The sequence below is a fragment of the Microtus oregoni genome, unplaced genomic scaffold (genome assembly GCF_018167655.1).
Source record: "Microtus oregoni isolate MIOR12 unplaced genomic scaffold, Mior012 000096F_ref0000112, whole genome shotgun sequence".
NCBI classification, from domain to species: Eukaryota; Metazoa; Chordata; class Mammalia; order Rodentia; family Cricetidae; genus Microtus; species Microtus oregoni.
The window spans coordinates 2,225,271-2,250,953 of NW_024544709.1; the positions used below are offsets into that span (position 1 = coordinate 2,225,271).

The window sequence follows — 25,683 nt, forward strand, 5'->3', positions numbered from 1 at the left end:
TAACAACCCTGCAGCATAGTAAGAAGCAAGCTTCTACAGATGAGACTCTCTGCTGACCCATAGAACCATACGCAATTCCTTTCTGGTTTATGAGGCGTCACAGTGAAGCTGTACCAAACATAACATCTGACATTAGTGCCCTCTCAAGAAATGTTCACTGCACTGAAAAGTAACGGGATGAATCAACCAGGCCAGAAAGAAACCTGGTTCTAATCCCTAATATAAATGTTCTGCCCATCTTTTGTACATTAATTATATTGAAATTTCTGGGCTCTATTGTTTTTTAATAAAGGTAAGATCAACATTTTTGTTGTAGATGATACCGAACAGCACTGGTAAACATCTCTACTCAAAATATCACAACAGTAGTTTCAGTACATACAAACTCCAACTTATAATTGGAGATGGCATTATACAACTAATAAGACCCTCAGAGATCCACCAGGAGTATAACCTGAGGCATGAAAGTGATGCATGGCGATAGATAAGGATCTATATTCATTCTTCTAATGTTGACATCCAATTATGCCAGCACCATTTGCTGAAGATGCTTTGTGTGACATGGGGTTGGCGAAGATCCTTTCCTATTCTGTAGGCTGTCGTTTTGTCTTGTTGACTATGTCCTTTGCTTTATAGAAGCGTCTCAGTTTCAGGAGGTCCCATTTATTTATTGTTGTTCTTAGTGCCTGTGCTACTGGGGTTATATTTAGGAAGTGATCTCCTGTGCCCATGCATTAAAGGCTACTTCCCACTTTCTCTTCTATCAGGTTCAGTGTGATCAGATTTATATTAGGGTCTTTAATCCATTTGGACTTGAGTTTTGTGCATGGCGATAGACATATGGGCAGAACACAAGGAACATTCATAACTCAATTGCAAAGCAGTGACAAAACCTGGATTATGTATGACCAACAGCAGCAGTCCTAGGCAATAGCTGACATCTAAATCTTGTTTTAAAAATATTTATTTATTTATTATGTACACAATATTCTGTCTGAGTGTATGCCTGCAGGCCAGCAGAGAGCATCAGACCCCATTACAGATGGTTGTGAGCCACCATGTGGTTGCTGGGAATTGAACTCAGGACCTTTGGAAGAGCAGGCAATGCTCTTAACCTCAGAGTCATCTCTCCAGCCCACTAACATCTAAATCATAAAAGGAACAATATATTCGTTTATAGTGGGAGCAATAACCTAAATATAAACTTTACTGCTTTTATTCATTTTTCTTTAAGATGACTATCAACAGAAAGGTTTTGTGCCCCATATAACTATGAGTTGTATAGTTTCCCTTTAGCTACACAGTAATGATCACTTCCGTGATGGCTTTCATGCTGTTAAGTAGATCATTAGTGCTTGACTTGTGCAATTACAGAGCATCTTAACAGTGACAAACAAACTCACAATCAGCTCAGCACTCTCCTCCTGCACTATTAATTCTCTTATATTCCTCATATCGTTTACATTGAACTAGAACTTTGTTAATAGTTTCAGCTTTTTAAAGTAGTGTTATTTCACAATTAATATGTCATAATATGGAGAAAAACACTGTACTACAGATAGCTTTTATGTATAAAGCATTGAAATCAAATGAAAAAGTCAAAACAAATCGCAAATGTTATTTTATTTTTATTAAGCTTGTTTTGTCCACTGTAGCTAGACTAGTTAGAAGCTTATGTAATTAAAGACAGAATAAGATGTTCAGAACTGACACGTCATCTATCAATTACATGTACTTACTTTATATTACATACTGAACCAAACTAGAAGAGTCCAGCTGAGAAGAGGGAGAAAGGACAGCATAGAAAACCTCACAGAAATGGCTAGACTGCCTCATGGGAATTCAGAGTCTGAACCAACAAGCAGGGAACCCTTAGGGAACCACTTAGGTCCTGTGCATACACGTGTCAGTGGTGTAGCTTGATCTATATATATATGTGGGACTCCCGGCAAAGGGAGCAGGAGCTATCCCAGGTGCTTTGACTGGCTCTTGTGCATCTATTTCTCAGGCTAGATTGCCTTGTCCAGCCTGAATACAGGGGGAGGCACTTGGTCATGAGACAGTTTGATATGCCATGCTTTGCTGGTACCCATGGGAGGTTTGCCCCTTTTAAAGTGAATACAGGAGAGGGGAGGGAAGGTAAGCTGTGGTCAGAATGAAAAATAAATAAATTAAAATTTAAGAAAGCATCTGTCATCTTTAAAGAGTAAAAGTAACATCAGTAAGGAGAAACTGTGCTGTCTACAATAGGGCAGGAAGAAAAGCATCCTGAAGGCAAAACTCCATCCACTGAAAAAGCCAGGGTATAAAATGAAAAATCCATTTTAAAGACTTTCTTCATAAAGAAGGACAGCAGGGCTGTTCTACTATCAGGGCCACTCAGGCAAGTGTCTTCCTGCTCACGCCGCATAAGCACAGAGAGGACACAAAAACTAGAGCCCAAGGAAGCCTAGATACTTGTGCTGATGGGAACAGAACCTGGCATTGTTTATGTATGTTGATTTTGCCTGTACAGGATTTACAGGACTGGGAGGTTTGCACCCAGGTTTCCAAGATAAGCTGACGACATTCCAGGTGGAAAAGTCCTTCATGAATCAGTGCATGGAGATGTGAGCCTAAGACAGAATGGAGAACTCAGCATGGCAGAGATGCCAGACATATGAGAAGCCAGGCAAAGTGGATGGCCCAAGAGAAAGAAACACACATGAACTGAAAGCAATAGGGCCAAAAATCTGAGGATGCCCAAGCTAGTGACACTTCATATGGCTTGACGGACAGATTTAATGTCAGCCTGCTAGTTTTCAGTTGTTTAAATTCTCCCATTTGGAATTGGAAAATTTATTCTGAGACATTGTATTTTACTTTTTTATGTTTTTAAATTTGGCTGGGGCACACATCTAAGAGATTTTCTTGAATGTTCGTAGAAGCGTGGTACTTCTAAATAGTCCAGGAAGTACACCACCAGGGACTCCTGGTATTGAATGAATGCATCTTACGTTTAGAGACGATCATAATACTCTGGATGGCAGAGGATGAGCACTGTGCTTAGATGTCTTCCATAGACTCATGCTTTGAGCATGTATTCCCCAATTAGTGGCAGTCTCTTGAGAGGCTATTGATTTTTAACATGTGAGTGGTTTGCTGGAAGACATCAGGTCACAAGAAATAAGATCACAAGGACCTTTGAGAGGTCCAAATGCCCCTACTCTAGGGCCTACTTTCTCTGTTTCCAGGTCTGCTGTAGTGCACACCGACTCTGCCTGACGTTCCTGCTCTCATGGATTAGCATACCCTCAGATTGTGAGCCAAAGTACATATGTCTTCCTTGAGATGCTTCTGCTGGGTGCTCTGTGACAGCAGTACAACAGGAACCATAACTGGCTACACACTGAAACGTTTCCTCATGAGATCAAGAGTGAGCGCTGTGGAAAAATAACTGATCACAGGTATGGGTGGGATGAGGAGATAACTGATAGCAGTCTGCTGACCTGAATGGCACCACTATGTAATCCAATAAAAATCCTTCTATTTTTCCAAAAGAACAAAAAAGAAAATGAGAAAATAAAGCAAATCTCTAAATATTTTTAAAACTCAGAAACTTAATATTAAACGTGCAGGGGAGAAAGTGGATATGTAAATCTATTACAGTATTTCCTTCCCATCTAAATAAAAGGAATCTAACAGACCAAGTCATATGAATTTGTAAGCTATTACTGATATAAATTCCACTACTTATTTTTAATAAATCATAAGTTTTTACAAGGTTTTCAATTCTACTTTTAAGTAGTAAAGGTTTCTTAATACTCTAATATGATGTCAGAATTCTTAATGATATTTAAATTAACCTCTGAAGGTTAAACTTATTACTAATGGGACACTAGATACTTGTTTAATTTTTCTTATGTTGTATTTCATGTTGTTGCCACAGTAATTTGCAAACCTGTAGAATACTGTTAAGTATATGTGTGCATTCTGGAGTGGGGACAGTAATGTTTAGGATGATAACATCAAAGAAGTCTTTATACTAAGTAATACATATTATGTGTTTATGCATGTGTGTGTATATAGGGCAGAAGTAGTAAATGAAAAAACGTGTGGCTTTATGAAGAATACCTGCTTTTACTAGAGGATAATCATAACTTCATTTAAGAGGGATCTTGTTTATAGTATCGACTGATAGAAAACAAACTTACCACTTGTCCATTGTGTGGGTTCTTATGAGCATATGGAGGTCCACGGATATGATTCCACATCTGGCCAGACGTCATAGCAAAGACTATACACTGAAAACCAGGGTACAATATTTCAATACATAAGCCAGGGAATGGCAGAATAATGCATTTAAAAAGTAACACTCACCATTAAACTACCATTTAAGAATCATGTTTCAGCTCACACAGTAAAAAAAAAAAATCATTTACTATAAGATTCTGAGCATTTACTATCTGCATCTTCAATTCCACAGCTATGAACCTGACTAATTGTCCCCGAGAGATAGGGTGATGGCTAAATGACAGAACGTGTTATGCCCCTGGCAGAGTGACAACCTGAGAGCCCTTGTGAAGCTGCCAGTCCAAAGAATAGCTGAGACAGGAGGCAGAGATAAAGAGCATGAGCCTCTCCATCTCCTAAACTTCCGTTGCATGCTGGCTGGGGGGCTGTCCAAAGCTGATGTTTTTGGGTTACCATAGCTCCACCCCCACTACTACTTAGCTGCTTTTGGCAAAGTGCCCACAACAAATCTAAATCTGTACAGATGGAAGAAGCTATGAAAAGATACATTCAAGAAGAACTCCTAGAGATTATTTTTATACCTGTTGGCTCTATGCCAGAAACGTTTATTTGGAATATATTCTTGATGGTAACAAAGCGTTAATGGGGGGGGGGGGGCGGTTAATGAACAAGAAGTAACAGATTGGTCATGATAATTTATAGGTATGTGACTAATACCAAAATACTATTTTAAAATTCATAAAGTCAAAAACACCTCTAGAACAAAATGTGTGCCTGGGGTCAGAATGTTCCCTTTGGCCCTGTGATCTGTCCTATTACTCTTCACTTCAGCGGCCATCTCTGGAACTGACCTATCTCGATGAGGTTAAATATAGCAATAAACAACTAGCCAGGTTTGTGCGGTTTGTTTGTTTTTTGTTTTGTTTTTAAAAACAGGACACAAAGAAGAGCAGGATGTGGCACATCTTTAGAGGACAGAAAAACTCAGAGAACTAAGATGATTATGTGCAATAACTGCTTTTTGAACCAGAGTTTCAAAAGAAAATGGAAAACTAGTTTAGAGATGTTAATCTCAATCTTCTACTCGCCTTGCTGAAAGTAACTCTGACATTAATTTGGTCTTCTTAGAAGCCAGAGCTGACATGGGCAGAGTTGAGTAAGACATTTTCTGAAGCCAGATATTTACAAATATTTGTACAAAACTTAAGACTGTATATTAGAATACCAGTTCTACTATAGGTAGAAAACATATTTAACCATCTAAAACTACAGTTTATGATGAAATTATGTGAGGAAAATAAATTCTATATTTAATTCACATATTAGTGCCAGTGATTAGAGAGACTGGTGAGTTAAAATTTTGTGCTAAAGACATACAGTTCAGGTAAAAGGTATTTAGAAATCCCACAGAGATATAGTAGTAAAAAACACATTTAGAGTAGAACGGCTGACCTCTGCTACTGTCATAGACAGCCAAAGATACCAGAATTCTACTGGTTTGGGGCAAGGCCTTCACAAGAACTAAATCTGCAAGTGAAACTATCCTAATGCACCTTGCCTTATTGTACTGACTGCTTTGTTAATCCTACTTCCAGACACGGCCAAGGTTAGACTTCATGAAGAGACAGTACTTGCACTATGGAGAACAGTTTCGAGAAATTAGTAGGAAGAAATAATAGTGGCCTCTCCCATGGTACTGATAAGAACTGACAGAAGGACAATCATATAAGAGGTGGAAACAGTGGGCCTTGACAGTTTATTGACATGACAGAAAACATACTCAAAGCTAAAACTAAGAACCCAGGTATCTGGCTTCTTCTTTATCTTTGAGGCAGAGTCTCGTAGTCAATGTATAAGCTCTGTTTGCATGAAAATAACGGCGTGGTCCAATCTGACTTGTGAGCCACAGTTTCCACCTCCCGGGGTCTAGGATTACCATGAACAATATGTATGGGTAGGTTACTGGTTTCTGACTAGAGTAATATGGTAATTTGAAGAGCTACTTAGAGATACTCAGAATGAGGTTTAGGCATGCAAGAGTAAATAAGGAGAAAGAAAAACTTGGAATTCAGTTTAAAAGAGTAAATACGATATGCCCTCAAAATACTCCTTTCTGGAGCTGAAACAATGGCTCTGCAGCTAAGATCAACAGGCACTCACATATACATATAAAATCAAATCTTTAGAAAATTCATTTCCAAATGCACTACACATTATATAACAGCAGAAGTAAAGGAAAAGATGACTAGAGATGACTATGAGAAGAAATTGAATTTCTCAAGAACACAAGGTAGGGCGAGATTAAAATAAAGTCTAAGAGGAACCCCAGAAGGTGACTCAGAAATACAAGTCATCACAGACGTTGGAACCTGCTGTGGAATAATCCTTCTGTATGCTGTGAATATGTATTACTCTCATTGGTTAATAAAACAATAATAAGCTAACAGCAAGGCAGGAAGTATAGGACAGCCAGAAAGAGAGAACCCTGGGAGAAGGGAAGAGTCAAAGGAGTAGCCAGCAGATGCAGAGGGAGAATGCGACAGATGTACTATGCTAATAAATGTATCATTACTTGGCAGAGCACAATTTAAAAATATGGGTTAATTTAAAATATGAGAGCTAGTTAGTAATAAGTCTGAGCTAATGACCGAACACTTGTAATCAATATTAAGCCTCTGAGTAATTATTTGAGAGTGGCGGTGGGACAGAAAAACTCAGTCAACAGGAACCCAGAGGTCTGATGTAGTTGGGAAATGTTACATAAATAGCAGGCAAACACAGTATTTTAAAAAATGAGGTCATAGTGGTCTGCAAACATCATAGTGGGGGGGGGGAGATCAAATATAAAACAACCTGACAAGTCTCAACATGGAGGTAGAAGGTATTTACCTGGGACATTTACATCAATCACCTCTCCAATGCTCAGGGCACATCACCATAAAGGGGTCAGAAAGAACACAAGAGCTCAAGGACAGGAAGGAGTGCTGTGAACAGCTGTCTGCTGGACATAACAGGATGTTGTACCAATGAACACAACAGCATGGCTGCATGCACAAGACCTACATCCTCTGGGCCTATCAACAGCCCATCATGGGCTTTTAGAAAGGAAGCTATTATTATACTCCGGCCAGCTGCACTGCTAGAGAATTAGTTACAAAGAGAAGATTTTACAATGATACTGAAAGAAGTGAGGGTGGTTAGAGTACTAATATTAATAAGTAAGAAGGGGGACAATCTAGCACATGAACAAGAGGTGGTAGCCTCAGGTAGGAGTTGAATTTGTTCAGTGTTGACAGTAGTCCAAGACACAGGAGGTTCATCTATCAAACAGGGTGCTACAAGGGAGTCTGGGAATTTACATCAGATAAAAACAAATCTTAAAAAAAAACAAATCTTCATTTGCAATCATAACAAAAATGCATAATCATTGTCAACTGTGCATTTGAGTGCCAGATCAAAACCATTTTTGTGGCATGTGAACTACACTCAATAAAACAAATATAGAATTTTTCCTAAGATTTCCATGTGATAGAGTTTAGCCAATATTTGAAAATAAAGAATTACTGCTAAATTATGATACTGACACCATGATACTGTAAAATATTAACATAGCAATAGATACAAATGTAAACACATTTTGCTCGTGCTCAAGAGGAAATGACCAAATTTTCTTAAATATAGATTAAGCAACAACACAATCTATGGTAGGTTACTTAAATTTTGCAAATTTCCTTTAGTTAATTATATACTCAGGTCCAGAGGTTGGAGTAAGAAACATAAAGGAAGCCGGGCGGTGGTGGTGCACGCCTTTAATCCCAGCACTCGGGAGGCAGAGGCAGGCGGATCTCTGTGAGTTCGAGACCAGCCTGGTCTACAAGAGCTAGTTCCAGGACAGGCTCCAAAACCACAGAGAAACCCTGTCTCGAAAAAACCAAAAAAAAAAAAAAAAAAAAAGAAACATAAAAGAGCCTTAAGGAAAGCATGCTCTGCTGAGCCAGCTGAGGCAGTAACAGACATACTTCCAGAAATCTAGGACTCACAAAGTTCTGGCAATTTTCACAGGACACAAGAAAATCCTGAATGAACAATCTTCTAAAATTCATGGCTTGCTAAGTTTATCCCAACCAGCCTTTAAATGTGTCATGTTTTTCTCTTTGGCTTTAACTGCTAAAATATCACCATCTCAGTATACTCCTTAATGTGGATATTTCGGGGGGTTCCATTAATATAAGTGAGACTTTTATTAAATATAATATTCAGAAAATGCATGATTCATGAGGACACAGTCTCTATGAACCATCACAACGAACAAGAACACAGTGCTAGTCTTTCGTCTTTAAATATTTGGTTACCTGCCCTACTCTTATTGACTTGGTGAAGTTCTTTATACTTGTGAATACAGGTTTTTTTTTTTTTAAATACACAGAGGGCAAGTAAGACTTAGCAAAAGGATGCTATTCCCTTCATTATATTAGTGTCACATAGCAAACAGTTCTGAACTTTAATAAAGCTCATTTATTTATTCTATTACACTTCATCTTTTGTTCTAGGATATTCTTTTCTAACAATGCATACCTACACCTTCTGTTGAAAACATTACACTCCCTAATAGATTGATAATTCAGTTTGCTGTCTTATACCAGGTTGTAGGTGAGAGGTATGTTCATGTTTTTGGCACTTCCACTGCATGTAAAACTTACTTGTCTCAAAATGCATGATTGTATAACCTTGAACATGTTTTTAGACAACTGTGTTCTGTGTATCTTGCTGTGAAATGAAGAAAATTTTACTAAGAATATACAGTTTATGTTGGTTTTTAAGTACCATTTTTCAATCATTCTAGCTTTACTTTTATGTAGTTATGCTTATTCTATTCTTTGCTCTTTGCATTTTCAGCAATATTAGTATCTCTTGTCAACTGTCACAAAATTTCCCACAGTAAAAAACACATATTGTTACACTGTGGAAGCATCCAATTGGTGATTACATTCTACCTTTGCTTAAGTCCCTTTTCTTAAAACAATCTTTTAATAACAATCTTGGTATAGTTTACTTACCTTTTATTGAACTGACATGGGAGTGCTTCTGACAGTCTGACAATGTGTGATTTCTTTAAAACTTTCTTTTATTTGGTTAAAGCATCTGAATATTTTATATTGCTAATTTATGTATATTGAGTATTTCAACCTTGCTGAATTACTCACTAGCTCTTGTATTTCTATTCATTCTCATTCATATTCTCTCCCCTCTCCATTTATGCACATCCAGACCCCACGATAAAACTTCCAATAAGAGGCATCTTATTCTTCATCTCAGAGATGTCAAAATTTGTGAATTAAGATCTTTAGAGAATGTTTCATTGTCAAATTGACTGATCCCTTCCTACCCATCTTTCATTTACTTTTATGCCAAATGGTGCTAAATCTAGCAAATGCTCATATATATAAGATCATGATTCTTTTTTCATATTAGTGTAGAAAATTTTATTAAATTTTTATATTAAAGTGGGCTTCTATTATTGAAATAAAAATATAACTCACATTACTATTTTAATGATAAAAATCAAAATTTTGTTGAAAATATTTCCATTTATATTCATGAGAACTGACTTATTATTTTATTTTTAAATACCTGTGTCATAACTAAAAAAGCAGTTATTTTGTTTCAGAAACCTAAGAAAATTTCTATTCTTATTGATCTAAGTATTTATATGATAAGACTATTACTTCTTAATCGTTTGGGAGAATTAGCTATCTATTATATGAAGGTGTTAAGAATGGACTCAATAGCATATAATGCAGATATTCTCTCTCTCATGTCTCGATTTGGTTTGCTAAATTTACTCAAGTTTCTCAATAATTACCAATTACAATGTTGAAATGTGATCCCTTAATTAACAAGGTATCTACTGAATCATGGCTAGGCTACGACCCTGACAAAGTTCAAATCTATGTGCTATCATGTCTTGAACAGACAGAAACTGGATCCCAAACTGGAAGTGTCACATCATAGTATTAAAAAAAGAATCTACCTTGCATCTGGGGTTCTAAAAGTATTTTGTCCTTGGTAAATATGTTAAGACACTATATGCCTGAAGTGTTTGCTAAATTATTTCCTGATTTTTTTTTGTTTCTCTACAAAACCAGATACTTGGGTATTTAAAATATAAATTTTTAAACACTGGATGAAGACCAAAAGTTGGGCTAAAACGAACACAGTATAAACAGCAACAATAAGAGTCACTCAGAGAATGCTGCTCATTCAAGGAGTAGCTTCAAAGGTTATTCCACTGGGAAGTATTTCAGGCTCCTCAGGCTGGACCTTAACCCAGTCTAAAAGAAGCTCTATTTGGAAAACTAAGATTTGAGCATGCTATCAAAGCTCACTATAAAGCACAGCATGAGTACACACGCCTACCTGACCTTCCTCACTGTACAAGGAGGATTCTGAAGGCAGGCTTTGTGTGCCGCTTTATCATTGCTTATCTTTGTGTCACCCTAAGTTCTTGAAAGTTCTCAGTACAAGGCAAATTTTCAGACTCTCTTGGTATTCAATAAACACCTGAACAAAGGAAAGGTAAACTCACAACTGTTATTCTGAAACTGATCTAAATAAGGTAGCAGAAGAAGGAAAAATTAAAATGTACTAACTCCTCAACTGGAGTCTAATAACATGGTTAGTAAAAATAACCATGTCTTCAAATCTAAACTGTCTGTTCGCTTCGCTTCCACTCTTTCAACAAACCCTTCCAGCACTGTCGTGCGTGCTCCCAAGTCTACAAAGACATACTTCTGTCTCACAGTTGCAAGGGATACTGACTTTTAGTCCTTGTAAACCTGGCAAGCATTCAACAGAACTCAATATATTGTGCCAACCCTCTCACAAAGAGAAGTTTCTAGAACCCTGTGATAAACTAAGAGTGCTGCTCCTAACACGTACGTTTATGCTTTCCAAAATGGGCTACTCAGCTCTGGAGGCTCTCCAAGTCCAAGCATGGTCCACGGCACTATACATTTAACAACTTGAAGCAATGGGCTTTCATAAGATAGTTCACTTGGTGAAACTGGTTTACATTTCAAATACTTAAAAAGATGAATAAAATAACAAAACACACTTTATCATTTCTCACTTTCACTTCTGTAGCTGTTTCATAGATATATCTACTTAGCATCAGAGACAAACTTTAAAAAAAGTTTTTTATCTTCTTATACAAAATTTATGGAAGCCGGGCGATGGTGGCGCACGCCTTTAATCCCAGCACTTGGGAGGCAGAGGCAGGCAGATCTCTGGGAGTTCGAGACCAGCCTGGTCTACAGAGCTAGTTCCAGGACAGGCTCCAAAGCCACAGAGAAACCCTGTCTCCGAAAAAAAATAAAATAAAATAAAACAAAACAAAAAACAAAATTTATGGAAGACTACAAGTATTTTCAGGCCTTGGAATTAATCAAATACTAGCTGTTAATGAAAAAATTCAAATATAGTTATAGTTCTATATCAGTGAATTACACATGTAAATTCAATTAATTAGAAATCAGAAACAATTTTAGGAAATTTTGACTACTCTGAAACATGTAGACATATGTTTTCCATGGTATTTGTCCCTACATGGTAAAACGTAATAAGCATTTACATGGTACTTATTAACCTATAAATGATTCTAATGTAGACATTTACAGGACATTGAGCATCTGCAGACTGTGCTATCTAGATGCCTCCCAGATAAAGTCTTTTATAGGTACGAAACAATATAAGTATTCAGAATTCTAAGTAAGATTATATGATTTTATTATTACATATCCTTAAAATAAAACAATGCAACTGCTATTCCCAGCGATTACACGGATCTTCTCCTACATACAGCCTTCCTCTACCATCCGTTCGTTTCAGCGACCAACTCCTTCAGACAGTCTCCCATATTTCACTCCAGCTGGCAGATTTGCAAACCACCTATTGTGCCCTTCCTTCTTCTCTGCTCCTATTCCCAAGAGATCTCACAGATCTATCTCATTAACTTGTCTAACACCCCATCCTATGTCTCAGCTACTCCCACAGACACTTCCTGAAAATACTTCTGCCATGCTGGCTAGGGAATCAGGTGGGCTATTTTACCTCTCCCTCTTCTCTGCCATTCCCAATCCTGGAGTCTTAACTCCATCCTTGCAGCAGACTACCTTTTTCTCATTCCTCTCTGCCCCTGTTCCCAAAGGTCTACACAGGTCCTGGTCTCACACCAAGCTTTCTTCTCTCTACTCTTCAACACCATCCCTCTTCTAGGTCATCCCCATTTCTCAGTGTTAGCTTCCAATACCTAGAAAGACATTAAGACCCCTCATGGCCACACCGAGAAGGATCACAGAAGCAATACACAGTCACCACACTCTAAGAACCAGAGAGGGCAACAGAAACCAAGGAACAAAACACACACTTAGCAAACACAAGACCAGATAGCAATACCTACAATTATAATCAACCCAAATCCAGATGCCTAGACACCAACATAAAAATATATTCAATAATAACACCAGGACAATATATTGCTAAATGAAATGAAAAATTTAGAAACATGATGAGGAACCTCAGAAGCGAGCTTCTCCAACAAAGCTCAAGGTACAGAATAGAGATAGAAGAATGGATACCCCGGTTAAAGAAAATTTTAATTTAAAAAAATCCAGACACAAAAAATTAGGAAATCTAGGAAACTATGAAAAGACCATTTGAGAATAATAGGAATAGTGAAGAAGAGGAAGAAACCCAGGTAAAGTCATAGAAAATTCCAAGACAGCCAGGGCTATACAGAGAAACCTGTCTTGAAAATCTAAAATTAATTAATTAGCTAATTAATTAATTGAAATACATAAGGGAGGAGGTTTTTTTCTACCCTCTGTGAAATCAGAGCCACTCAATATCTTTGAATGTTTACTCCAACAAATCACAATGTGTTTAAGGCTTAAGGGCCTTTCCTGAATGTGAAAATTGTCTGGGAATTTATACTAATCTTCAGCCTTTAAGCTTCTCATAAAATCTAAGTAATTAAACTGATATAATTTCTTTGAGGCGGGAGAAACAATTGGGTGTGAGAATCTACTAGCACAGCTCATCAGTAGGAGCAGACAGAAAGAACTTCTATCCCACTGTGATTTACTGCGATAATAAGGCTGGCTTATTAGACTTTTAATGATGTCTTATCTTTCATGTTTTTAATTGCAGATCCTTGGGATGTTTTCTCTTGTGTTTGAAATGAATGTCACTATTCACCACACTAATATTGCTTAGGTTAGAATGACAGTAATCTGTGAAAAACTAGAGGTGTCATGCAGCTCTGCACTATGCACTACGAACGACACAATTTTAACCCATTCTTGTATTTCAAGCAACACCACTTTTGGAAAATTACAATCTTTAAGTTTGTTCTACGTTCCTTGAAATTATATACTGCTATAATTCAGCATTGTATTCAATCATTCTATAACAACACCATAAATCAGGAAACAATTAATCCTCCAACTAAAAGGAAAGTAGAATAAACGGAGAATGAACCAATGACCTGGGTTCGGTTCCAGGGAACCATTGTTGCCTTCAATAAATAGAAAGTATTTAAGAATAATTTTGTCTTCTACTCAAGAAGCTTATGAGACAGTAAAATCTACCTGTCTCACTTTTGTAATATAACTTAGAACCTAGGAAGCTATGCAATATGTATGTGTTAATACCTCCAGAGCTCATTTCCTCTTTGCCAGGAAGTTCAAATCTTTCTGTCCATTCTATATAAAAATCATGATGAATAATTTCCTCCTGTTTGCAATATACAGTATATTCTTATTCGAGTCATGAACCAAAAACATAAAGTAAGTACAGTAGTAAATTTAATTTTTACCCTTACAGGACAGTGTACTCAGTGGTAAGGGCTTATAACACTAATTAATTTCTTGGGAAGCATGTTTTTAAAGATCATCTATAAAACATACACCTAGTAGTACCTAGACTTATTATTTTTTTTTCCTAGAAAATAGCACAGGGTAAGAGGCTGTTTCCAGACAGAATTTCTCTTTGTTACAGCTCTGGCTTTTTCTAGAACTCACTGTACTTTGATCAGGCTGGCCTTTAACAGAGATCCACCTGCCTTTGTCTCCCAAGTGCTGGCATTAAAGGTGTGCACTACAACCTAAGGGTGTGAGAGTTTAATCTCTATATTAAAGAAAGGAAGAGATATAAAAATGTAGGCAGTTTACTTTTTTAAGATCAATTTATCATCATGATAGAACTGAAAATGTATTGTCTGAAAACGTCTGTTCTAGAATTCTGTTAGTGACTTCAAAATGGCTCTTATGGAGAGTGGTTCACATGCCAAGATTCCCTTGTCGGGTACGTATTTTTAAATGTTAGAATATAGTCTTCTATGCCAAGGTAACTAGTTCATAAGGTTTCAAAGTAAAACTCAACAAAACTATGCACATGACACAGATGTGTCCAGTGAACTAATACCCGAGATTAAAAAAAAAAAATGTTCCTGATTTTAGACACAGCCAGCTTTCTCAGTAGAGAATACAGGTAATTAGGTTCAAATTCCAGTTCAGAGAGTTTCCAGCTGCACAAACTGTAGCAAGTTGATTTTAATTGACTCTTTGTTTTCCTGTAAAATAATAATATAAACTTCTTTGCATAATTCCTGCAACACACACATAAATTCAATAAATAATAATACTTATCATTATTGCTGTCTGATACGCTATGAGAGTTCAAAGAAGAAAACTGACTACTATTTATCCTTTTGGTTTGAAACAAAGGCCAGATTTGATATGATATTCTTTAAGTACTAGTGAATTGGAAAATTTCAACTGTTGGGTGAGACTGCTTGTTTATTCCCGGCTGCCAAGACTCCCAAAATAATCACACAAAAATTATATTATTTGCACTACTGTTTGGCCAGTAGCTTAAGGGTATTTCTAGGTAGCTCTTGTAAACTAACCCATCTCTATTAATCAGTGCATCACCACAAAGTCGTGGCCTATTGACAAAGTTTCAGTAGGCTCCATTGGAAGTAGCTATCTCTTACAGTTGTTACATGGCTTCTCACTGACTCTTACTGTTTTCTCCCAGCATTCAGTTTAGTTCTCCTGCTTAGCTTTATTCTCCCCATCACAGGCCAAAGCAGCTTCTTTATTCATTAACCAATAAAAGCAACACATATACAGGTCTTCCCACATTATTCAACAACACTTTCAAAGACAAACTGTACTTTTACAAATAAATTTGGGTATTTGCTGAAATAAGCAACCTCAAATCCAGTCAAGACAAAACTTAACTTACTTTTTGACATGACACAGTTTACCCAATGTTTATTTATTTTCCTTCACTTTAACTCAATTAATACAAAACAAATAACTTTCTTAGATAGGTGTTGCCTTCTTTACTCTTAAAAACATGAAATCAAACATACAATATTTCATGATACTGGAAAGACACAGAGATTCTGTGTGGATATCTAAACTGCATGTTCCTGGAGAAGAGAGACCTGCTGGGAGCTGCCAAGAGGGCCTACTGCCCAGAGTCTCTCCTAGACTGCTCTGTGGGGTCTGGTCTGTGTGCTTTCAGTCCGCCCTGTGAATCCCATCTCAGTTCTAATGATCCCTAATGACTTGGTGAAAATAAAATGTGAAGTATGAAGGACATAAAAGGCTATTGGATATAGGCAAAGTGAGAAGAAGCTGGACAAGTATGCTACTAGATTATACATATTGCATTACACATGTCTGATTTTAATATGCTAACCATAGATAGTTCAGCTATCTTAACTTTTCACAATATTTTATTTTAATTGGAAATATTTATAGGTTTCACCATGACATTTTCAGACACACATATATTATGTTTTGACATATGTATCTAGTCCTCTAAGCTTTTCTTCTTCCTACAGGAAATGTAAGATATTTCACTACCATGTACTTTCTTCCTATTATAAAAGAGACTTAATTATGTATTCAAATTGTGCCATATCTAAGACACCTATACATCAATACTACTAAAGTCTACTATTGTAGGTTCTTCAAAAACTGCCTTAAACCTTCACATGACAACTATATTAAAAGTAAATCATGTCAATAACGAATTTCATTCTAACTTTTACCCTAATATTTTTATTGAACATATGACTAATTTAAAGAGTAAAATGAAGAATAATGAAACAAAATTAAGCATAATTTTAACCTTTACTACAAAGATGTCTACTATGGTTATTGCCAGATAAGCAGTGCCTAATTAACAATGTTCACATGAATTCACAGTTTATTAACCTTTTAAAATTGTGATTGATTATGATTTCTGTGGCATCTAATTATATTCACAATGACAATCTATTTCTCCTCTAAACAATTATTGTGATGTTTTACAATTAACAAGACTCATAATGCTTAGCCTGTCACATGACATACTGCTTCCTATTTTATGCTTTTTATTTTAAAATTCTGGTGCTAATTTGCCATACTTCCTATAGGATTTCTGCTTTCATTATCATAAGTGCAGTTTGCAACATGCCTGGATACACTATGCTTTAGTCTTCTCTAAATTATAATATTCTTAAAATATTTTTAATATTGTAGCTTTTATTATTTACAGAATAATAACTGCTAAAGTTTCCATAAACTATGATATATTCTCTACTTTATTTTTCTGGTGTAAACAGGATCCTTATTTATAACTCATTTAATACTATATATGCACATGCATCTATTGCTGTTTTTTGTTTGTATTATCTGTACGATTCATATATGGATATGGTTTCCTTTTCGTTAACTAGCTATTGGCCAGAGTTTACTCTGAGAAGGAAGCAATTTTCAAAGCTGGGTAGTCCATTTTATATTTTAAAGAAATCTACTGTTTCATTAAAATTCAAAACCTCAACATGGCCAGGCTCAGTGACACACACCATTAATCCCAGAAATCTGGTAGCAGAGACAGATGGATCTCTGTGAATCCGAAGTCAGCCTGGTCTACACAGTTCTAAGACAGGCAGAGCTACACAGTGAAATCCTGTCTCAAAGAAACCAAAACAAACAATAAAACAAAAAATAAAACCAAACCAAACCAAAACCAAACCTCAACACTACCATACCTCTCTCATCTATCACAACCCATCTAGGTACACAAAATTTTCACTCACTCATTTCTCCATTGTCAGGGCCAAGACTGCTTAACTTTCAAGATCAAAGGAGAGCTATCATATTCAAAGCGGTGTGGCTCTACCATAATTAGAAAATCATGACATATTTTCCAATAATAACAAGAAGTTAATGGCATCAATCCCTTACCTCAAATGACTGACAGACCAGATTTTAAAAAACACACCCCTCTACATACTGCCTGAACACGCACTTAAAATTAAAGATGGAAAAGTTATTTCAAGCAAGTGCCACCAGAAAGCAAGCATGAGTATCTACACTAGTATCTCAATACCTCATAAAAAAATTAAAGAGATAAAGAAGAGCAGTTCAATACAATAACTCCCTATCAGGACTATATACGACTGTATATAAGCATTACACACACACACACACACACACACACACACACACACACACACATATATATATATATATATATATATGATATACCAAATATCAGCCCAAACAACTTCATAGAAAAAAACCTGTGCATAAAATCATGGACTGATCTTCACATATACCACTACTTTATCTGGACAAAGCATCAATAAAGAAGTTATCAGAAATAAAGGGCAATTTGCATGAAAATGATATAACAGACTTGGACAAAATATTCAAACCACAACATTGCAGACTACACCTTCTCAGTACTAAAAGACCACAAAACTTTTCTCTAAAACAGGCCATACTTGAGGATATAAGAAACTGAGGGATACCTTGCTTAGCTTAGATCTAGTGGAAAGGGCTTTGGTCCTGCCTTAAAGTAATGTGCTAGACTTTGTTAACTTCTAATTGGAAGCTTTACCCTCTCTGAGGAGTGGAAGGGGCATGGGGTAGGAAGGTGGAGGAAGGGGAGGAGTGGGTACTTAGATTGGTATGTAAAATAAGTTTTAAAAAAAGGAGGAAGAAAGGAAGGATGAAAGAAAAACTGAAAAAAAGTATTGCACTGCACTTGATAACAATGAAATAAAATTAGAAATATGAAAGAAATTACAGAAAACATATATAAACTCACAGAAACAGAGCAACACATCCATCTCCACCTAGTAAAACTGTTCCTAAGAAATCAGGGGGCAAATTTCAAACTCCAAGAAATACAGAAAATGAACACATAGAAAACTTTAATATACAAGAAGCTGTGAGATACAATAAGAATGGTCTTAAGAAAGAATATGTATAATTGCACATCCCTAAATTTAAAGCTTAGAGAAATATCAACATATCTTACTAATGCATTTTAAGGTCTTAGAAAAATGAGGATAAGACAAAAATGAAAATAAATAAATAAATAGAAAGCAATGATGATCAAGGCAGAAAATGAAGAGAAATTAAAATGACAGTGCAATGAAACTAGCCTTTAAGTGATTCACAAAAATGACCAAAACAACAAAAGCAAAAGAAAAGTAACAAAGACGCCCAATTAATAAAAATAAAGTGAAAAAGAAAAACATTACAATAGATACTAATGAAATTAAGAGGATTTTAATTGGAAAATCTAAAATAGGCAAATTTACATCAACAAAATCAAACAAAGATAAAATAAGCAATTTAAACAGAAGACTGAAATAATAATAAAAAAAGTTTCCAAATAAAAACTGCTAAAGTTCAGTTAGATGCATCACTGGATTCTACCGACAAAATAACCAATAATGCTGCTCAAACTATTACAATAGGAAGGAAAAAACACTTAAAATCATTTATGAATCAATCTATTACTATTTTCATATCAAACACAAGTAAAGAGATAACAACTATGAAAGAAAATTATAGTTCACAAATACTGATGAAAACACATGGAAAATTGCCTGTAAGTACTGAAAAAGTATACACAATCACACATCAAAGGGAATATCCATCAGTCAAAAGGTTCAAGGATGTTTCAACAAATACAAATTTATATAAGGTAATTATGTTCGAGGAGAGAAATCAATTTGAATACAACATCAGAACAAGCCTTCAACAAAGTACTTTCAAAATGAAACCTCAGAAAAACTAGGAATAGAAAGAACTTAGCTCAACAAAGTTAATTACTATACACGGTAAAATACAGCCAGCCAACTTTATACTAATTAGTAGAAAATACGAAAATGTTCCTCTAAAATCAGAAACAACACAAAGAAAGATACGAACTTTCTCAGCTCTTATTCAATGGTCAAAGTCTTAGCTTGAGCAATAAAATCAAAAGAAAAGGTAATCAGGAAAGCAAAAGTCAAATTATCATCATTTGCCACAATACCAGTAATTCTATATGTCAGAGGTATTATAAACTCTATAGACAAGTCTGAGAACTGAGGAAGATTTTCAGAAGAGTACAGAATAAAAAAAAATCTCATTTTATAAAATGGGAGAAAAGGAAATGAAAGGGAAGGTTATTATTAACCAACCACCTAGGAATAAAGTCATTCAGTAATATTTAATTCATTTTGAGTTTTACCGTATTGTATAAAAATGGTCTTGTTCCATTATTCTGCAAGATGATGTAGAGTTTTTCCAACACCGTTGATGAAAACACTATCCTTTCTCTAACATGTATTGTTGTTGCCCGTACTAAACATCAGCTGACTATACAGATGTAGAATTACTTCCAAGTTCTTTCTTCATTTCCATTTCTCTTTTCATCTGTTTTCATATTAATAGCTTACTCTTTTAAATGTTTACAGCTTTGAAAGATTTTAAATCAGAAAGTGTGATGCCTATAGGTTTGCCCTTTTATCCAGTCTTGTGGTTCCATAAAACCTTAATTGTACTATTCCATTTCTGTGTAAAAAGAAAAGAAGCCATAAGGGCTAATTACATTGAATCTGTACATTCTTCTAAGTTTTATCATTTTAACAATGTAAGTTCTTCCATTTCATTTTGCCTTTTTATATTACTTTCTTACCATCTTTATTTTTTAGTGTATGAAGTTTTTTTGTTTCTTTAGTTATCTTTATTATTAATTATTTTATTCATTTTGCTACTACTGCAAGATTATTTTCTTTTAGATAAAATCTTATTAAGTGTATAGTCACTATTAATTTTTGAAAATATTTTTTTGTTTTGTTTTGTTTTTTCGAGACAGGGTTTCTCTGTAGCTTTGGAGCCTGTCCTGGAACTAGCTCTTGTAGACCAGGCTGGCCTTGAACTCACAGAGATCCGCCTGCCTCTGCCTCTCGAGTGCTGGGATTAAAGGCGTGCGCCACCACCACCTGGCTGAAAATATTTTATTAATTCTTTAGATCACCTATTACTGAAAGTTGTAAATACTGACTAAGGTTTTTTCGGTTTGGGTGTTGTTGGAGAAGGCCGCTTGTTGGTTTCCAGCTGCCCAGCTTGCTTAGACCCAAAATATTCACAAAGAAACTGTATTAATTAAATCACTGCTTGGCCTGTTAGCTCTAGCTTCTTATTGGCTAACTCTTATATTAATTTAACCCATTTCTCTTAATCTGTATGGTAAAGTTCCCAGCATCTAACTCTGGCGACTCTATGGCTTCTCTCTGACTCCGCCCTTTTTTTCTCCTGGCATTCAGTTAAGGCTTCACCGCCTATCTCTGTTCTACCCTATCAGGCCAAGCCAATTTTCTTTATTCATTAATGGTAATCACAGCATACAGAAGGGAATCCCATATCAGGGTATCTTTAGTTTTCTGTAGGGAAGCTTACTTCTTTGTGTTGTTGGTTTGTTTGTATAAATAACATCCATTTCTCTCTCGCCTAACTGCTCTGGTTATCCAATACAATGTTGAGAACAGATGGCAGGGTCAGCATCTATGTCCAGGTCCTGCTCTCGGAGAAGCTTTAAGATTTTCACCACTAAGTATGAGGTAAATTCTAGTCACATAAAATTATTGTTATACTGAAAAACTTTGCTCCCATAGTAATTTTTAAGATTACATAATTAAGACTTTCAATACAGAAATAATCACAAGGATGTGAGTCTTCCTTCTGCTAATATTACATATTATTACCATGTATTTGCATATAATCAACCATATTACATCTGAAGATAAATCTTAAGTCTTATGTAATCACACTTGTGGTTTGCTAAATGTAGTATTGGTATTTGGTCTACCAATAATTTATTGACGATTTCTGAATCTATGCTATTCAGGAATATTGGCCTGTAGTTTCTTAGAGTATTTGGTCTGACTTTGGGGGTACTGGTGGTCTTATAATTTTTTGGAGTTTTTTTTTTATTTTTGTAAAGCAAAAAATAGTAGCATTAATATTTTCATGTTTGATAGAATTCAGAGAAGCCATTTTTTTCTAGTTCTAGACTGATAACACTCATCTATTTTCTCATTACTAGTATGTGCAGCCTTTCTATCCCTTCCTGGTTTAGCCTTCATAGGTTCTATGTGTCTAGAAACATACCTACCTCCTTAAGGTCATCCAATTTGACAGTGTACAGTTTTTATGAGACTGAGGTGCTGCCTACTGCGCTAAGAAGGCGCTAGTGTACAGTGTTTATAGTGTTGCTCATAGTCCTTCTTATTAGTAAGGCACAGACTATGATGCAACCTCTCTTTATGTGAGTTTTTCTCATTGTTGTCATTTTATCAGAAAAAAAAAAGTTTTATAGAGGCCTGGACTGAATTTGCCATCTATTCCAAGTCTTGCTGAAATCTGATTTTGTCTTTTGTGAATTCTGGCTTTCCTCTATCCTTTTTCTTTACAGTAGGCTGTTCATCGCAAGCTCTGGCTTTCTTGTGACTTGCTGTAAGTTAACTCTAAAAGGGTTCTGCTGTGCTGTAAAGGTTTGGCTATGCTGCACTTGCTTTTAATTAAAATAAAATTACATTATTCTCTCCTTCCAGTCTCCCTCTGACCATTTGAGTTTACATTTTCGTTTTTTAATCTCCTTCTTTGATCAGTAATTGTTCAGAAGTTTGCTAATTTGCAAATATTTGTAAATTTTCTGATTTTTCTGACTGCTAGTTTCACACCAATGTTGTCAGAAAAAATACTTAATATGATTTCTGTATTACTAAATTTATTAAGACCTAATTTTGTATTCCAATATACAACCTATCCAAGAAAAAGTCTTCTGCGTACTTGAGAATAATCTGTATTCTGCAGCTGCTGCAAAGTGTTTCCTGTTTACGTCTCTTGAGTTCTTTTGTTCTATAGTGTTCCTCACATCAGCTGTTTCCTTAATAGTCTTCTGTGTGGTTGATTTCTCCATTGTTAAAAGCAGGGAACTGAAATGCCCTAAGGGAGGCTGACTATTTCTTCCCTTACTCCTACTAACGTTTCTTTTCTGTACTTAAATCCTCCAAAGCTGTGAACATACCTTACAGAAGCATTAGTGAATTGGCTCCTTTTGTTATATAACACCCGTCTTTCTTCTGCATTTTATATGTTAAGTATAGGCACTCTTGCTCTCATTTAATTACCATCTACATACAGACCCTATAAGTCTTTTACTTTCAAGCTATATGCATCCTTAGCCAAAGGCTTAAACTCTTCATCTGCATTTATTTATTATGAAATAATAAGTCAATTATTTTCTATATGTCTTAAATTCCATTTGCCTTCTAGTCATCTTAGCTTTCTCTGTTTAATATTTGAAGAGTTCATAGAAAACCCTGTGTGTTCATCTTTCAAGGTTAAGGTAAGTAATCGAAAGGGCTCACAGCAGTGGAGAACGGTAGAATGCCTCTCCTATGCTATACTTGGTATACAGTTACTCTATCAAATGTCCTGGAGAAAGTTGAGTCAAGGATTCAAGGATGACAATACTAACCCACCCACGCTTACATGAGTATTCTTGGTCATTTAGGGACCTCAGATAAGGCATTTATCAGTCCCATGGAAACATTATCACGAGACCTGGCTGAGACACCTTAGCTGAGTAACTTCTTCCACTCTCATTCAAGACTTTTTCCCTCCTAAACACTGCCTAACCACCCCACCCCCAAAATGCATTTCCCTTTTGTAGGGCTTAAGACCAGCTGCTCTGCTGCTCTGCTGATCCAGCCCGAGCTGGATTTGCCTTCTTCCTTATCTGGTACTCACACAGCAATGCTACCTCACACAGGCTCAGTAAGTGAGTAGAGGCTGCTACAGCTCTGTTCCCAGCCTTAATAGATGTGACAACCAGAAACTCAATGAACTAGCATGTGCAGATGGAAGTAACTGAGCGGGACGCAGCTCATGAACAGCAAAATGCATCCTTTAGACATTCTAGGGAGTGCTACTGAAATTATGACAGACTCTGAGGAGCTCATGGGCACTTCAGAAACTGGTCCTAAGGACTGAAAGCACATGCCACCAGCAATGCTTAGATTGTACATGCAAAATTTTAGATCTGTCTGCTCCTTTAACTCCACATTCCTAGTCAAGTTTGCATACTAGATTATATGGAAAAACCTAAAAACTGAATTCTAAAAACAGTGGGAAACAACACAAGCCATTCTCATAGTCCTCTGACAACAGGGCCAAAACCAGTCAGAGTTCCCAGCACTTCTTCTTCTTCTTTTTTTTTATTTGTAGTTTTACATTTTTAATCCAACCTTGAATCCTGGAGTACACTCATGCTCATACCGTAAGCCATGAGTGTTTCCTGCTGATATTCAGGATTTTTAGTCTATCCCTAAACAGGAAGAAATTTCCTATCCATCCTCATGATGGAATGAGTAAGGTCCCATTCTCTCTTAAAGACACCATGAGACCTGGCTGCACGAACATAGAAGGAATTATAGAGAGCTGTGCAGAAGAAAGAAGGGTGTTCACACAGCTTCCTACATTTTCTTCAGTTGAAAGCTTACCAGCATGGCTAGGTGTGAAGTCACAGGCCGGTTCCACGCTACTCTAATCACAACAGCCTTAGGTAAGACAAAATCATTTGAGGCCTCTGATTTTCTTCTTTTAGAAAAATTACCTCAATATTCCAAAGCTTTTGCTTTTCTATATGAACTTTAGAACCAGCTTTGTTATTTCTTCTAACAAGGTCATTTAAACATGAAGAAATATGATATGCAATACTAAACCTCATGCTCCTGAATACACTGGCCTGGTAGCATCCAGGCCAGTTTGCTACAGTGTAGTAATATGAGCGGCGGGGCTGCATCCCCAGGACCCCGGCAGCCTGGCTAGCTTATGCTCCGAAATAACAACACACAAACTGTATTCTTTTAAACACTGCTTGGCCCTTCAGCTCTAGCCCTTACAGGCTAATTCTCACATCCCGATCAACCCATCTCTAATAATCTGTGAGCTCCGGTCTTACCGGGAAAGGTTCAGGATGTCTAACTTGGCGGCTTGCTTCATCACGTGCGTCTGCCCAGGAGAGCTTAGCATGGCATCTCTCTGAGGCATCTGTTCCCGAAAGGAGAGCTGTGGAGTCTGAGCTCACTTCCTCTTCCTCCCAGCGTTCTGTTCTGTTTACTCCTCCCACCTATCTTCTAACCAATAAAATGGGCCAAGGCAGTTCCTTTATTAGCCAATGACCTTCCTCCATCACTACAGCATTAACGGATCCAGTCTGGCAACCTCTGCTTCATCAATACATGTTAAACAAGTTCGCACGTAATGCAATGAACACATTGATGTGACTGAACTTAAGTCTCTCATTTTTTTATGTCACATGGCTTTCTCCCTGTGTTGTTTCCATATCTACCTCTGTGCTAATTATAGTAGTTTCCACTTTAACCCATACCTTGAGTTTTTAACGGTATCTCTGTCTTTTTTCCCAGCTATTCCTCTGAAGATTACAACATGCATCTTAAGCTAATCCCCATCAACTTAAATATGATACTGAACAACTTAAGACATAGGAACAGTGCGTGAGCCGGGACCAAGTTAGCCTTTATCTGCTACTCCTATCATATGCAGACATACATATATATAAGACATCAGACAATTCCTTAAACCAGTGTTACAAATTTTGCTTTCCTAGCATATATTTCAAATTAACTGAAAAATGAAAATTTAATAATTCTTCATATATTTGGAAATATTTCTATTTTTCCAGTAATAGTTTAAGCCTACTTCTGTAATACAAATTTTGAGTCTCTATTTATAATGTACACTTTTTGAAGAGGAGAATTTTGTTTTTTAAAATACTTATTTATTTATTTTATCTTCAGTGATTTGTCTGCAGATACATATGCCCACCAGAAGAGGGCATCAGATCCCAAAAGGCAGTTGTAGACCACAGTTATAGATGGTTGTGAGATGCCATATGGGTACTGGGAATTGAATTCAAGACCTCTGGAGATTAAGCAGTGTTACTTCACCACTGAGTCATCTCTCCATCCTTGTAATCTATAATTTAATACTAATATTTCAACTGAAGTCTTAAATAGTA

General features: G+C 36.3%; 1 protein-coding gene across 2 annotated transcripts in view; it reads right to left on the reverse strand.

Annotated features, from left to right (window-relative positions):
- The window catches only part of Tusc3 (tumor suppressor candidate 3), a 143,997-nt gene that overhangs the window by 41,130 nt on the left and 77,184 nt on the right, over positions 1 to 25,683 (reverse strand). The window contains exon 6 of one of the 2 annotated variants that reach the window (XM_041644488.1): positions 4,194 to 4,283. The exons of the other annotated variant lie outside the window; for it this stretch is intronic. Within the exon in view, the coding sequence (XP_041500422.1) occupies positions 4,194 to 4,283 (90 nt within the window). The remainder of the gene's footprint in view (positions 1 to 4,193; positions 4,284 to 25,683) is intronic. 2 annotated transcript variants of the gene reach the window in all.